Source organism: Pelodiscus sinensis, chromosome 14 (genome assembly GCF_052426305.1).
Source record: "Pelodiscus sinensis isolate ZL-2025 chromosome 14, ASM5242630v1, whole genome shotgun sequence".
NCBI classification, from domain to species: domain Eukaryota; kingdom Metazoa; phylum Chordata; order Testudines; family Trionychidae; genus Pelodiscus; species Pelodiscus sinensis.
In genome coordinates this window covers 25,771,800-25,788,152 of record NC_143065.1, presented here as the reverse complement: position 1 = coordinate 25,788,152, position 16,353 = coordinate 25,771,800, and the positions used below count along the sequence as shown (strand labels likewise).

At 41.2% G+C, this 16,353-nt stretch overlaps 1 protein-coding gene across 3 annotated transcripts in view; it reads left to right on the top strand.

The window, feature by feature from the left end:
• Positions 1–526: 526 nt before the first annotated feature.
• Positions 527–16,353, top strand: part of USP8 (ubiquitin specific peptidase 8) — a 38,785-nt gene continuing 22,958 nt past the window's right edge. The window contains exons 1-4 of one of the 3 annotated variants that reach the window (XM_075897151.2): positions 527–802; positions 13,340–13,516; positions 14,383–14,527; positions 15,744–15,829. In XM_075897151.2, the coding sequence (XP_075753266.2) occupies positions 13,413–13,516; positions 14,383–14,527; positions 15,744–15,829 (335 nt within the window). In that variant the 5' untranslated portion in view covers positions 527–802; positions 13,340–13,412. The remainder of the gene's footprint in view (positions 803–13,339; positions 13,517–14,382; positions 14,528–15,743; positions 15,830–16,353) is intronic. The other 2 variants (XM_075897150.2, XM_075897152.2) reach the window with 2 other exon arrangements.

Here is a 16,353-nt window from a genome sequence, read left to right as displayed (position 1 = left end):
GCGATTATTTAAATCGCCGCTTCATTTTCCTATGTCTGGTAGCCTAATCTACATGCCTCTGGCGACAGAGGCATGTAGTCTAGACGTACCCATAGTCTCTACAGCACTAGTAGTTGTTTTTTAATTTACCATGCTAGTCTACAGGACCTTCGTTTAAAAGTTAAACTATTTAAATATTTTAAAATATTTAAAGTATTGTAAAATATTTCATTAGTGTGTTGCTGCAGATTATAAAAACACATCTCTAAAAAAGCATCATTCTCCGCCCCCATCAGGCACAGGAGCACCAGTTTAACAGCTGTGTATGTAGGGACCCATACATCCTAAGGACGGGCCTGGAAGGGGGCTTTGTGCTCAAGCCTAAATCGGCACCAGTTTAGAGTGCAGTGTAGATATCACACCCCCCCCCCCCCCCGGCCTGGAATCGTGAGCCCGAGTGCCCAGGTCCCTCCCACAGCCTACTCTAAAGTCCCCGAGCCTGACTCACTGTCACACGCGTCCCCTCCCACCGCCCAGGCCTCCTAATCTCCCCATCAGCGCACGGATCAGGTTCGCATTCCAGCGCCCCGACGCCTGTACCTGGGTCACCGGCCCCCCGCCTAGCTCGAGAGCGTCTCCCCGCCTAGGGGCGGACGTGCCCCGGCTCGGCGGCGGGAGAGCCTCCGCCCTCACAGGGTCGGGGGGGAGGAGCCCACTCGAGTTCCGCCTCAGCAGCTATGGCCGCGTAGAGTCTCCTCCGCGGTACTGCTCGGACATGGGCCTGCCCCGGGCCGGCAGCCTGAGGCAGCGAGTCCCCGCCGCGGTGAGTACGTGCCCGGCCGCCGAGCTTGAGAGCAAAAAGGGAGCTGGAGGCCCGGATGGGGAACGGCCTCTTCCTCTGGCCTTAGAGCCGTGCGGCTGGGCTGTCGGGGCTGGCAGGGCTCCCTTCGCAGCAGCCCGGGGGCAGATAGGTCCTGGCGGGGGCACCGCGTTCCTGGACTCCTCACGCCGTCGGGGGCTGCCCAGGGGGAATCATGCGGACTGTTGAGGGAGAGGGACTCCGTGTGGGAGGATGGGGGATAGGAGGAGAGAAGGGCTGTCGTGTTGTGTCCCGAGGACCTGCAGGACAGGAGGAGGTTGTGGCGTTTTGGTTAGAGCAGAGACTGGTATCCAGGGATGGGGGGGTTCCTGTCCCTGACTGCCAGTAACCTGTTCCTGTGACCGTGCCACTTTTTCTCTTCAGCCTCAGTTTATCAGCAGGTAAAATGGAAATAGCTCTGGCCACTTGATCAGGAGGCTTATTATCTGTAAAGCTTGGTGTGAGTTTCAGGTGAAGTGTGGTGTGGAAACACCAGTTATGATTGACTTATATTTTGCTACATTCATATTGCATGTGAAACTTTCATACTGGCTAAAGTATTCAGATTTATAGTTTTGGGAACTGTCATGGCGCGATGTCTATTCTGATAATAAGTCTGGGGGTGCCCACAACTATGTCAAGAGGATATTGTCAAGTTTAATTTTTCACTTTTAAGGGGCTTTGTATTAACATTTCAGAAATTAAAAAAACAAAATAACTTTAAAAGTATTTAACTCTCTACCACTTCCTGTGTGTGTTTTTTTTGTACTTCACTCAATTTGGAAAAATATCAAAGTTAGCCAGTTTCACTTTTCTGGTTCCCATATTTGTACGGTACCTTTTCACCGAATGTTTTCTTTCTCTTTTTTAATAGTTTGATTTTGTAAACTATTGTATACACATCTAATTTTCTGTTCTAACCTATCTGACAACATGTATTCATCTAGCAATTAAGCAAAGAGCTTACTCAAAAGTGCTAAATAGAGTGCTTTTGAACCATTGATAGATATAAGCTCTGATCCTGGGATCTGAAATATGTATGGAGATCAGTAGGTCTCTGCAATGAAGGACCATATACTCATGTGGCGTACCAACTGGAATTGATCTGTGTGTGTCAGATTGTGTAACTGTGCCATAAAGACCATCTCTAAAATTACACTAATTCTAAAAATTTTAGGAGTAAATAAATCTAATCCCAAGAAAACAAGACCAAATATCTGTATGCAGAATGTAGGTAGTAAACTTAACTTTTAAAACTGTCAGAAGCCTGTCTCACATTTATTGCTTCCTTGGACATTAAATGTGTATAAAAAGATCAATACTTAACTACATACCTGAACATGACATGCAATACTTGGCACGTCTGACTAGTTCAAAAATATAATACAAAGGCAGTCATGTTGCAAGTAGCAATTGTCATTATTTCCAGTGGTAATTATAGTAATTGGTTACTCATATCCTCAGTAAACACAATCATGTTAATTATGCATAGATTATCTAGTATATTTTAACTCTGACTGCGCAAAGTCCAGTTGTGTTTCAAATATTTCTATTAGTAATACCCAAATTTTCCTGAGGTTTTGGCAGTGTACTAAGTACCTGCAACTCCCACTGTATACCTCTCTAGATCAGGATCTAGAAGATTAACAATCTTCAGATGTGGATTTGGCATCAAGTGTAATACTCCATCTCCAAATTAACAAGTCTAAAGATAAGTTTTACAGATTTCTGCGTCTGTCAGCAAGTCCGTTTGTTCAAGAACTTCTCCTAAAATGTAAGAGCTAAGAACACCAAATTTGGTATGCAGCTTCCTCTTATCCCAACTTAAATCAAGGTCAGGGTTTGGTTGTGCCAGGAATTTGATTGTTTTTCATAACATAGAAAGTGATGGGGCTGACCTGAGGAAGGCTATACTTGCAGTCATAACTGGGGGCAGCGAGCCCAGGGGATGCAGACGTTTAGTTTTAGTGGACTTTAAGTCATTTGGTTAAACCAAAATTTAGTTTCCTGATAATAATAGATGAAATACTATTTCCAAAATGAAGTGAAAAATTTTCTATGCAAATATTTGTTGATAAATATTGACATTTCCTTGTTAGTCCCCTAATTAGCCTCCTAATTTTTGCTATATTCATGTCCACCAATATGGAAACTTGAAGTCACTCAGAAAAACATAAAAATTGGAATATTATTTGAATTAAATATGACAAAAATATTAGTACAGCTCCTGTGGATATTATTAGAGATTTACCTGGCATTGCTCAGGGCTGGCGGGAGAGGGGTGCAGAAGTCAGGATAGGGGTTTGGGGATGTGGGGGACTCCATGCAGGGGGTTGGTGCATGGGGGGTGCAGAAGAAAGGGTCAGGGTCAGGAAGTTCTCAGAGAAGGGTGTTGGGCAAGGGGGGGGGAGAGTGAGGGTTCCGGGGTGAGAAGGGCTCAGGGCAGAGAGCTGGAAGGTGTGAGGGGTCTCACCAGGACTGTCTGGAGCTGGGAGGGTGCATTGCTCCAGTGACAGTGGCTTCCTGTGGCACTCAGGGCCATGCTGCTAGTGGCTTCTTCTGGAGGGGCTGGGGCCACACTGCCTGGACCCAGATGCCCACTCCTCGGGGTGCAGGGGCGGCTGTGCTGCTGGCGCTGGCTGGTAGCAATATAGAGAGCCTTGGCCCTAACAGGCCACTCTTCCTGCTCTGGCTGCTTCCCTGTGATCACTCTACAGTATAAGTGTCCCCTACTCTCACTGCCCCCTGTGATCATTGTGGACCGTAACTATCTCTTGCTCTTCCCATCCTTTCTGTATTAAGGAAAACAATTTGATTCCAGGCATATCCTGTTTTCCTGGTACAACCAAACCCTGCCCTTAGGTTTGGATAAAAGAAAGCTGCATGTCAAATTTGGTGGTCCTAACTCCTACACTTTAGGAGGAGTTTTTAAACAAATGAATGGACAGTCAGACACACAAACTCTAAAGTGTATATATAGATAATTTTTAAATTTAGTTTTACTTTGTCCCTAAATTTTCAATATGCTGCAGTAACAACAGTATCAAACTGAATTGTCAGAGTTGAAAGAGGGAAGTTCTATCATGTAAAGGCTCAATCTCAAAAGGTGTTTAATCTTACTACTGGGAATAATCCCTTTGAAATCTTTCAAACTATTCATGATAGTAAACTTAGGGACATGTGTAAATCGTCACAGGATTGGGGCCTAGGTAGGTTCTTTCCACTTGAGATGACATTGGAGGGAGGTTAGGATAAACAGACACTCAATTGGATATCTTAAGATGACCAGCAATTAAATAGTAAATATGGATACTTTTTTTTCCCTTTAAGTGTTAAACATGTAAAATGAGTACAGGTTGGACCTCCCTGGTCCAGCACCCTCGGTACCTGACCCATTCCAAAAGAGGAAGTTTACTAGATCAAAGAGGTCCCTTGTCACCAGCTTCCCACAATGCTCCCTCTCCCTGCTGCTGGCTCTACTCTGGTGCACTGCCACTGGGCTCCAGCCCGAAGCCCCTTAGCTGCCAAAGCCCCATTTCTACCGTGCCCCACCAGGGCTCTGTAGGGATAGGGCTTGCCAACTGCCTTCTTCTGCCATGTGCTGGCTCCCCATTCCCACTGTTGCTCAGCCAGGCCAGGGCTCCCCAAAGATGGAGCTCTCAGCTGGTTCACACTCCCAAGCGCCAGGGCTCTCTGGTTCAGCAACATCCGTCATCCTGCTGGACACGGATGTTGCCGGACCAGAGAGTCCTGGATTTAGGAGTTTCAATTTATCGTTTACAGGCCTGAGAGCTATTGTTTTATGGAGACTCAGGTATACTTCATTGATTTAGACCTTATCTACATTCTGAGTGTTTTTGCTGGCTTAACTTTATCAATTTAGTTAAATCATCAAAATCCATTTAGTATAGATGCAGATTATTAGCATTAGAGTGCTTATATTACTATACCTTATGGTTTCGTGGTGACTGTTTTGAGAAATGTCACACCTTTAACAAGCATAACTATGTCAGCAAAACTTTTGAGTGGTAATAGGGCTGAAAGTAACTTAAATTTTTACAGGCACTGCCCTAGGGCAAATACCCTCCCCCCCCCCCTCCAGACAGGTGGTTGGGGAGAGGGTTGTCATAGGATGGTACTTGTAAGGAAATTGAAGTATGGGATGGAGTGCAGGGAGCAGTGGGCAAGGTGCTGTGCAGGAATGAGGGCAGGAGATTGGGGATGGCTTGGTCTGGGCTGCTGCTTCCCACAGCTCACCTTGGCTAGCAACAGTGAACCGCAGTCAGTGGGAGCTGCAAGGTTCTGTGCCTGTGGACGTTTAGATAAATAAAATGTGGCTTGGCCCACCAGCAGCTTACCTGGACAGACCTGCAACCCAACTTTGAAAACCCCTAGCCTAGAGAATCTGGGCCACTGTGGGGAGCGCTGGACCTTTCATTTACCCTGGGTGGCACACTGGGGGTCAGAGATAAAGGCTGGTGGTACTCTCTGGCACCACAGCCCCTGGTCCAGGGCTTCTCAGAGTGGCTCAGGCTCCTTGGGTGGCTCTTACCACAGCCTGGCTTCAGCATCCATCCTGACTGGAGGATGGAACCCTGGAGAAGAAGAGGTGGGGGAGTGGGGAGAGCCCCTGCATGTGTTCCACTTTTGCCTTTTGAAAAAGGTTGTCACCTACATGAAGGCTTGTCTGAAATTAGTTTGAAATTTCAATCAATTTCCTACCAGACAAATAAACAAAAGATTAATAAATAGAAGCAAAACAGCATTCCCTCCAATATAGTTTCAAGCGCAATGGCAGGGAAGTGTAGGGACATACATAGATACTGGAAAGGTAGCAGCTCTAATCTGTGAATCTATCAAAGATTTGTGTCTTCGCACCTGTCAGTCTGGGACCTTTTGCATGGGCTAATTACATAAATATGTAATTATTAGAACAGCTAATAGTATGTCATGCATTACTTTACAATTGAATTTTAATAACTTAAGATACATGATTCTATTTCAGATTCACAATTCAGAAATAACAAAAGATTCATATGAGTTTGCAGATTAATCTAACTGCATTAAAGGATTTTTAAACACACTATAGCAGGCCTGGGCAAAATATGGCCTGCGGGCCACATCCAGCCCTCCAAGCCACCGGATCTGGCCTGCAGAGGCAGCAGGAAGCCCCAGGCAGGCTCCCCCGCATCCCCTCATGCCTGGCAGAAACGTGGCTGCAGGGCTCCGTTTCCGTTTTAAAACGGGAGGGTAGGGGGGGAGTTTTAGGAGCTGCCCCACCCCCAGCACATTCCCATTGACTGGTTTCTAGCAGAAGCCAGCAAATGGGAGCTGCTTGTTGGAGTAACAAGCAGCTAAGAAGAATCACGCCCCGTCTCCTGGGCTGTTATTCACGAAGCACATGGCCTGGCAAGCAGGCTGGCACCCCAGCCCTTTCCTGTCCCAACTCTCTTCCCCCTCACTCAATATACCCAAACCCTTTGTCTCTCTCTTATACCTATACCCCCTCCCAGATCTGGCACTCCAATCTCCTGCCTAAGATCACAATCCCCTCCTTCCCTAGGTCACGTCCCAAACCCCTGCGCTCCAGTCCCCTGCCGGAGGTCACAACCACCTGCTTCATCCCAACTCCCTCCCAGATTTGTCTCACTCCTGCACCCCAGTCCCTTACTCCAAGCTTCCTTCTGCACCCAACCTCCATCCTAGACCCCGCATCTCCATTAATATCATGGAAGAGTGCAGCCCTCAACAACTTTCCAAAATCTTGGAGTGCCCCCCCTTTCCTCCTGGTAAAAAATTATTGCCCACCCCTGCACTAAAACTTGGCATTTTAATGTGTTTGAAGTACTGGGTATTAACCACCATTGATTAGTCACAGTAATATGCAATTGGAAAAAAAATAGGACTTTATCTTCAAGTGGTCATAACCTCAATGGAATTAAACAAGCATGTTAATATTTAAAAATCTTGAACTAATTTTGCAAGACTAAGCATGCTAGAAATTTAGTTTGTTTTATTAAGAATTTGTTATTCAACTTTTATTTTATCAGGCTCAGTTTGATATAAGCATCTTTATTAAGATCAGTGAAGCATTTCAGACTTTTAGTTTAAGATAGATATTTTAGCTAGAACTCTTCAAATTCAAATCTCACCATCTTCCTGTTTTATTCTGACATAGTATTGGTGCGGATTACTACTCTGGAATGTACCGTAATCTAAAAATGGACTTTTGCAGGAATGGAAACAGCTGAGATTTTTTGAAATGCCTAATTTTTGTTATAATATAAAATGAATGAACTTATTCTCTCTCCTCCATTCCCCCATCTATGGGGAACTTTTTTGATCTATTGTTAATACCTGCTCAAAAGTCTGTATATTTTACCTGTATAGTTTTTACCTGTTTTTTTTGGCTGTTCCTCATTCCACTATTTTCTTGGTATAGTGACATAAGAACATAAGAACGGCTGTACTGGGTCAAACCAAAGGTCTATCTAGCCCAGTAGCCTGTCTGCCGACAGTGGCCAGTACCAGGTGCCCCAGAGGAGGTGAACCGAAGACACTGAGCAAGTGATTTGTCTCCTGCCATCCTTCTCCAGCCTCCAACAAACAGAGGCCAGGAACACCATTTCTATCCCTTGGCAAATAGCCTTTTATGGACCTCCATGAAATTATCTAGATTCTCTTTAAACTCTGTTATAGTCCTACCCCTCAAAGTCTCCTCTAGCAAGGAGTTCCACAGGTTGACTATGCGCTATGTGAAGAAGAACTTTCTTTTATTAGTTTTAAACCTGCTACCCATTACCTTCATTTGGTGTCCTCTAGTTCTTCTAGTAATGAAGTAATTACTGTACAATGGTTCAGAAGTGGTTATGAGACAAGATCAGTGCTCTTGTAACTGATTATAAATCACTTTTTCCTCTCTGAAGTGATAGTAACATCCTATCTAGGAAGGTTATTCCTCACCCTGCTAGTCAAAGCAGCAGAGGAATAAACTTCAAAAAACTAAACTGTACTGAAATATTCCTCAAGGGGTATTTTCTAAATAAGATGTAATGTAGATTGTGATGTAATGTCAAGTGTGTCCGGTATTTTTGTTGAAACCATCTGGCAACCCTACTCCTACTTTGCTACCTCTGATACGGATGCAGCAAAGGGGGGGGAAGCGAGTAGTTGAGTAGTCAACTCAACTACCTGATAAGCCTAGGCTTATTGGTTATTCGACTACTCACTTACATCCCTAACTTGCACAGCAGTGCCTGGGGGAGAGGCAGGCTAGTAGTTTTGAGTGCTCAAGCCCCATGCAAGGGAGGGTAGCGGGGGGCAGTATAGACTCCCCAATGCTGGGGAGGGAACCCTGAGTCTAGGGAGCTGGTCCAGGTAACCCAGAGGCCAGATCCCCACCTTGTGTCTACTGCAATAACTAAATGCAACAGCTTCAGTTTTCATAACACTGTATTTTGCCCAAATATGCATGAGTTCACATTAATTAATGCTAATACCAATCTAGTAATGTTATTTCTTTAGCAAACCTGTGGAAAGAGCACAAACATTTGTTTTTCGGAGTCTTATAAATAATTGCTGTTATAAGTGTGGGTTTTTTTTTTCAATAGATCTTATTTACAATCTTACCGTAATCTCTACCCAAGGAGGCTATTGCTATATTTGGAAATGTCCCTTACTCCTTCAATTTGGAATTGATCTCCAGGAGTAATAGAAAAAAGCTGTGGAACTGATTTTGTTCAGATTTGAAAAAAAAAAACTATAGTGCAACTCAGCCCAATAAAACAAAGTTAGCAACAAATTATCAAATTGTTTTTCAATGTCACCTCTTCTCTGTCCATTTTTTTTGGAGATAAGGCAGAGTTGGGCAATAATTTTTAAAGGGGACCACTTTATACATTTCTGAAGTAGCCCTGGGCCACCTCAGAAGGAGCAGGGACTTGAGGAGGATTGGGTAGGGCCAGGAGACTTTATGTGCTCCCCCACCCACAAACTCTGATTGGCCTGGGGCTGAGGGAGAACGTAAAGTATTGTTTTAAAACAGCTTGCAGTTCCCTCTAGGCGCCACAGCGTGAGGAGACTTCATGCGTTCCCCCTGCCTGCAGGCCAGTCAGGGCCTGCGGGGCAGGGGTAAGTACGCAAAGTCCCTTGCCCCCTTTGTTCACCTTGCCAGTTCCCTCTGATACCAGGGCGTCCCTTGTGAGGACAGGAGACTTTGCACACTCACCCATCCCCAGATCTTGATTGGCCTGGGGTCTGGGGAGTTGTAGGGTGGCCACAGGCCAGATCTACCAGCTTGGCGGGCTGGATTCAGCCCACGAAGGCTGTCTTGTCCTCCACTGGGATAAGGTGAAGAGAGGCAGTGATCTACTGCCTAACAGTGTCTCCATTTCCAATCACTTTGATTCACTTCATTCAGACTAGCACTGTAGATACATGTTCATTTAGAATTCAGATTCTTAAGGAAGACAACTCCATGGAGAAATTAAGGCCACACTTTAAAATAGTCTAGCTCAGGAATATTCACATTTTCATAGTGGATCACCTTTTCCGATCAGTTTCCTGGAGTATCTCCCTCCATATCTTGGATAAGTGGAGCAATTTTAGAAAACTGCAGTATTTTAGTTTCTTTTAATATGCTTTGGCAACTTAAAAAGTAGGGGGAGGGGGAGAGGGAGGAGAACGCATGATCAACACTGACTGGCCAGCTCTCTGGAAACCATCAGAGTGTATTTTTTTTTTTTTTTGATTACCAGTAATCTACAACCAATAATTTGGAACCATTTTCCAGAAAACTATGAAGGTGGTACTCAACCTGCTTAATGTTGAGTATTGCACTTATTGAAAGTAGGGAGGTATACAGCTAGTCGACTGTCCAATAAGCACAATCTTATCGGATAGTCAGCTAGTGATGCAATTAGTCACTTCACTCCCCTTGCTGCCTCTATCAGAGAGAGGGAGAAAGGGGCAGGGAAAGCAGGAGCCGGTGCTGGGGAGAGGGAGCGACTTAAAAGCCGGTTCCCCCAGCACTGTCTTCACGGAGGGCAGGAAAGGTAGAGGCACAGTGAGAAATGGCGGAAGCAGGGACCGAAGCAGTCTTCACTCACACTGCTTCTGCTGCGATTCTGCTTTTGAAATGTATAAGAGCGTCACTGGGGCTTTTATACATTTCAAAGGCTGAGGCGCTGCAGGGAGTGCGAGGCCAGCAGGGAGCCCAGCCAGGGTTCTTGAATATTTCAAAAGCTCAGGCACTGCAGGGAATGCAGGGCAGTTCTCCACTGGCCCCATGCTCCCTGTGAGACTTCTGCTCTTGAACTGTAGCAGGAGCCCAGTTGGAGGCACCCTTATAGACTAATCGAATAGTTGATAGAAATCCCATCAACTATTTGATTAATTAACTAATCTAAATTTGACATCCCTAATTGAAAGGTTAGAAATTACAGTAGAAATCTTAGATGAACTTATGAAACCCACAATAAAGCCAAATGATTTTTATCATGGTTGTCTCATACCAAAAACTGTAATAGTCAGTTGATTTCTTGCCAAAAAGAAAATTATAGTACTCATCTGTCCTTATTAATTTTATGTGTAGTGTAATAGCATCCAGAACAGCAGCCTTAAAGAATTGCCCTATGTGCTAGGCACCATATAGATAGAATTAAAGCAAGTAAAGGTTTGGCAAATTTACTCTTAGAAAAATCTTGAAAAAATATAAGGAGAGTGGAAAGGCATTTCTGCTAGGAAAATTATAGTTAGCACTTTCTGTATGCAGCATAGCAGAAGAATAGTAAAATGTGGGAAGACATTTGCCTCCCTACTGAGAAACTGTACAAATGAGTAAGTAGCAAGAGTGCTACTCACCTTATCTTCTCATGTAAAAAAATCATTAGAGTAATTTTAGATCTGACAGAACTCTAGAATTTCTAGTTGGGATTGAATCTACATAAATGTGTCAATTATTGGGAGATGTTGTTAGCATCTTTTCTATTTTACAAAATTCTTTATTTTCCAAATTGTTTTGTAGAGTAGGGTTGTTTTCATTCCTATGTCTGAATTCATATTTAATTATTTAAAACAGTATATAATATTTCAATTATTTGTTACTGCTAAGAGTTTCAGAGAACAGAAGTTATGTAACAAACTGAACCTTGAAGATATATTTAGAAAGGACTTAAAGCTTCAGGGAAATGAAGTCTTTATTTACAGTCCTTAGAAAAAGACAGAAGCCAACTAAGGCTGTATTCTGAGGATGAATTGAACAAGGAATATGAAAATCATATTAAAAGAATGAAATCTTCTGCAATATTACCCAAAATTTGCTCCTGTGCAGAAAAGGCTGTTACCTTGCAATACGTATTCTTGTCTCTGTGGCAGTTGACTATCAAACCCTTTCACATTAGTATTTTTAAAGTATTGCATTTCTAAGCATTCTGCATATGTCTTTTAGGGGAAGGTTCTTAATTCTTTCACTTAACCAAAAATTTGATGGATTCTTCACTTTTGGTGTCTTCAAATCAAAACTGGATACCTTTGTGGAAATTATGCTTTAGTCAAATTGTTCAACACTAAACAGGGCTACTTGATTGAAGTTTAATGGCTTTTACAGTGTTTGCATATATACAGTTCAGACTAGGTGATTTAAGATCCTTTTGCCTTAACCCTACGAATGTTTGTCATCATTAGTAAAATGTGCTCATTTGAGGACACAAGCAGCTGAATTCTTCTGTTTGTTCACATTTGCGAATGAGGGGGTAGTTCTTTCTCCTTTCCCATTCAGTCTGAGGCTTACTGCTAAGATTTTCAGTTGGGGCTTTTAACATTAGTTTTCTGAGGTCAGCATCTGACAACTAGCAAATGGGATGAAAACAAACTAATTTCACATAGGTCATTAGACATCCAGATGTGGTAACTATCATAGAGCTCTTTATATCACATGATCATACCAATCAAGAAATAGGCTTTTAGCCCACCTATTAATCAGCTTTGATAATAGCCATTTCTAAATTATGTCTTCAAGTTTGAAGAGAGATGTACCAAAGCTTGCTCCTGATGTCAGACTTTAAGGGGGTTAAGATAAATCCTTAACTATATTAAAGGTGAATTTAAGGATTGCTTCAGATGACTATCAAATCCTGATTTGATAGGGGAGATAAAAGCAAGAATTTAAAATTATTTCTAAATGATGATACTCAGCACAGAGCAATGTAGGAGATTTGTTTAGTCCTTCTACAGGGCTAACTGGTTTTGTCATCTTGATCTTTATTAATTTTCACACCCAGACTGGTGTAAGGGATAGTTTTTAAGTTGGCATCTTCTGATCCAGTATTCTCTGTGGTTAAATTAGCAAGTTAAGGGGTGGTTTTTTTCCTCACTTCACCTTCTTGAATAAAGATACCTTTTTAAGGGTATTGATCAGTATTTTCACTTTTCACCAAAACTAAACAGTCTGATTCAATCCAGAATAAAAATAAATAATTTACTGTAAATATTATACTAGAATAATATGAACAAGATGTTCAGCTGTTATGCTAATGGCTGCCAATAGGAATCTCCCATAGGGAGAACATAAAAGCAATGATGTCTAAGCTAGTTAATACTGAGAGAGGTGTGACAAAGATGTTGCAAATTTATGGATTATTGCATAATGGCAACTTGACTTCCCTTGGCATGAACTGTGTCTGCTATTTATGTATTGCCAATCACCTTCCTTGGGTAATGTCTATGTGCAGAAGTCAGTCATAAGCAAGTCCATACATCAATTATCCTTTTAAGATTATGAATACATAAAAGGTCAATTTCCTTCTGATATATTTATTGGCTTTACACTAAAATGAATCTTGGCAGGAAAGTTATTTTGTGTTCCCCCTGAACTTCAGCATTCCTTTCTCTTTCTCTCGTTGTTGTGCCCTATCACTTTTGAAGAATTTATTTATATCCATCCAAATACTAAAAAAAAAAAACTCTTGCCTTACTAACACATAGTAACAGGCAATTAATATTTAAATAGTTACATTTTAAACTTCTATTGGAATGTTCATTCCCTTCTGGCTGGAACCCAGTATTAAAGCTCAAGACAATGCTACACAGATTAACAATTCTGCTATTACAGATAAAAATGTAAACTATAGATTGCTTTCTGTAATATGACAATATGTCTCTTTGGTTTTTAAAATTAAGAAAAAGCTTTTCTGTGTAATTAGTAATTTGGTGCTATTTAATGGGCTAAGTTTAATACTATTAAAATAATGTAAGTGACAAAAATTGTGTTACCACTGTTTTTAACAATTCTTCCACATTCTGTCATTGACAGATTAGGCACTTTCATAAATCAAAATACACTCTATGATTCAGTTATGTTCAAAACTACTGTTACATTTAATTGGATTTTCTGTAATACATAATTTCCAGAGGGTTCTGCTTCATGTTAAAATCTCAGTTTTAAAACTCAGTTGAAGGTATTAACAGAATGTGTTCAATAATGTCTTCTCTTTGTATTTTCAGAAACACATCAATATTAGAGACATTTAAAAGAACCCTACTATCCTGAAAAGGACATAAGTAACCATACGTTAACATGCCTGCTGTGGCTTCTGTACCTAAAGAACTCTATCTCTGTACTTCATTGAAAGATCTTAACAAGAAGACAGAAATAAAAGCTGAGAAGACTAGCACAAAAAAGTATGTGAATTTCTTTGTTTAGTTGGTTTTGGATTAATTGTTCAAATTCCACCACTAAATAAAAAGTGCACAGTATTCATTAGTTTTGTGTACAGATGGTTCTAATGTAAACCAGTTTTCTAAATAAGCATTAAATTGATTAAGTAGTAATGTTGCACTTCTTGCCAGATTCCAGCTCAGGTAATTGGGTACATAAATTCCCTCTTCAGCTTCCCTAGATATGGTAGCTTCCCTCACTCCTGTGAATTATCATACTAAATATGAAGATGATCCAAGACATCATGTTTCAATAGTTAGTGAAGTGGACACGTTATCTGTGAAAGTTTTTTAAATGCACTGGAATTTTTTGAGACAACAGGCTATATATATATATATATATCTGTGTGTGTGTGTGTGTGTGTGTGTGTGTGTGTGTATAAATGCAAATTATTAATATCTGTTGAAAAATTCATCCATTAATGGGAATAGAAAAAGCTTAACTTCAGAATTTGTAGGATGAATCTTCATGCAGTTCATTGTATGTTTTTATATAACTAGTGTTCTAAAAGTGTCAGTCTACTCTGTATTCTAGAGTGAACTGGTTTCCTTGTGTAGGTTGGTTTGTTTTTGAAATGTGTTAAACTGCCATTTAATTTATTACTGAATAAATAGCTAACAAAGAATAGTAAAGAGAAACCTAATTCAGGGGGAAAAAGTAGTTGTAGTTTAACACTAAGATTTTGATTGTATTGCCAAAGGGATATTTAAACTAAGTGTACACAGAATAGGAATATTTAAGTCAAGAGTTTATTGCAGAACTGACTGTTCTTTTGAAAGCCAAGTCAACAATTGAGTTTTTTTAATTGCTCTTTTTCTCCAATTTCAAGTTATGTGCAAAGTGCCCTTAAGATCTTCAAGGCAGCAGAGGAATGCAGGTTGGACAGAGATGAAGAAAAGGCTTATGTTCTGTATATGAAATACGTGACTGTGTATGATCTTATTAAAAAAAGACCTGACTTCAAGCAACAACAGGTATATATCTTTCTGACTGCGTTTTTTATATTGGTAGGAATAAACATAAGTACATTGAATCAGTGGGCATTATAGCTGAAGATTTGAGGTTTAGTTGAAAGCATTACATGGTTGTGCATTACTGAGACAGGAATTTCATTAGTGGATTTGTTTATTTAAACTTTTGTAGCTTGTGTTAAGTGATGTCAAGTATCAGAGGGGTAGCCGTGTTAGTCTGAATCTGCAAAAGCGACGAGGAATCCTGTGGCACCTTATAGACTAACTGAAGTGTAGGAGCATAAGCTTTCGTGGGCAAAGACCCACTTCGTCATGCTCCTACACTTCAGTTAGTCTATAAGTGCCACAGGACTCCTCGTCGCTTGTGTTAAGTGAGGCAGTCCATTATTGAAAGCCTCCTTTATTACTTTCTGTTACAAGTGCCCTTTGCCAATTACATTGGAATAAAGTCTACTGGATATGTAAATACTATGATTCAAGGGGTAGCCCTTTTGCTCTCCGTTAAAGTGCTTTATTGGTGCGAAACTAAATTGATTATTCCATTTAATGATGAAAATCTTAGTCCCTTGAAAGTGGCTAAATGTTTGGAGTTTTTTACCCTCCCAATCTTGTGACCAGAGTACAGGAACATTATTAATCAAATATTAACAAGTTTATGTATATTTGCCTTGCCTCTATATGTAGTAGTATTTTTTTCTTAAAATATTGAAGAGTGGACCTCCACGTTTTATTTACGGAGTAACTATGGCTACGTCTACACTGCAATGCTATTTTGGGATACTGGAGTATCCCAAAATAGCTATCCCGCGTCTTAACAGCAATCCCGTTATTTCGGGCTCACTATTCTGATGTCCCTGTAAACCTCATTCCACGAGGCGTAAGGGACATTTTGGAATAGCAAGTAATTTTGAAATTTGGTGCTGTGTAGACTGAACCAAGTTACGAAATAAGCTATTTCAAAATAAGATCAAAATAAGATACACAATTTGAGCTATGCAAATTGCATATCTTATTTCGGACTACAGTGCAATGTAGATGTAGCCTATGGCAGCAATATAAAATTACTTTTAGATTTAATTTTTTCTTTTGGTAATTTCATTACATCTTCAGTGAGCTGTAAACTAAGTGCTAAATGTTGTTCTTAATGTCTGTAGAAGTATTCTATCCTGTATGTTTATTGGACAGTATTAACTATATGGTAGGGTTGCCCTTGTTTTAGGATTACTTTCTTTCTATATTGGGACCTACAAATATAAAAAAAGCTATTGAAGAAGCTGAAAGACTCTCAGACAGTCTCAAACTTAGGTATGTACAACTTTATTTTACAAAGCAATATGTAAAAATAGTGAATATATTTGAAATGTATGCATCTGCTACTGTAGTTTTGCCTTTTATGTGAATTAAACATTGTTTGCAGTAATCCAGAGATTAAAATTTCAGATTAAATCTTTTATTTAAACTGGATTTCAATTGCCATCGTTCATCCTAGTCACTTCAAACTAATGTGCTTAAATCTGCCTAGTTTCTCTCGAATTTTTAACAACTTACTGAATCTCTGTACTACAGAACTCTCTGGTCTGACAATATTTGTGGTCCAGCAGGAACATGGATATTGCTGGACCTGAAAGCTAACAGGGCCAGTGTCCTGGGGGCAGGGAGCCCTGCCAGCTGGAGCAGGGCTGATGGTGGGAGAAGATCCTCACAAGCAGGCTGGGGGCAGCAGAGCCCAGCAGCCAGGCTGAAGGCAGTGCAATGGCTGGGGCTATAGCCAGGAGGGGAGCACTGGGAACGCCCGAGGCCTGACCTCCCTGGTCTGGCAAACTCCCTTG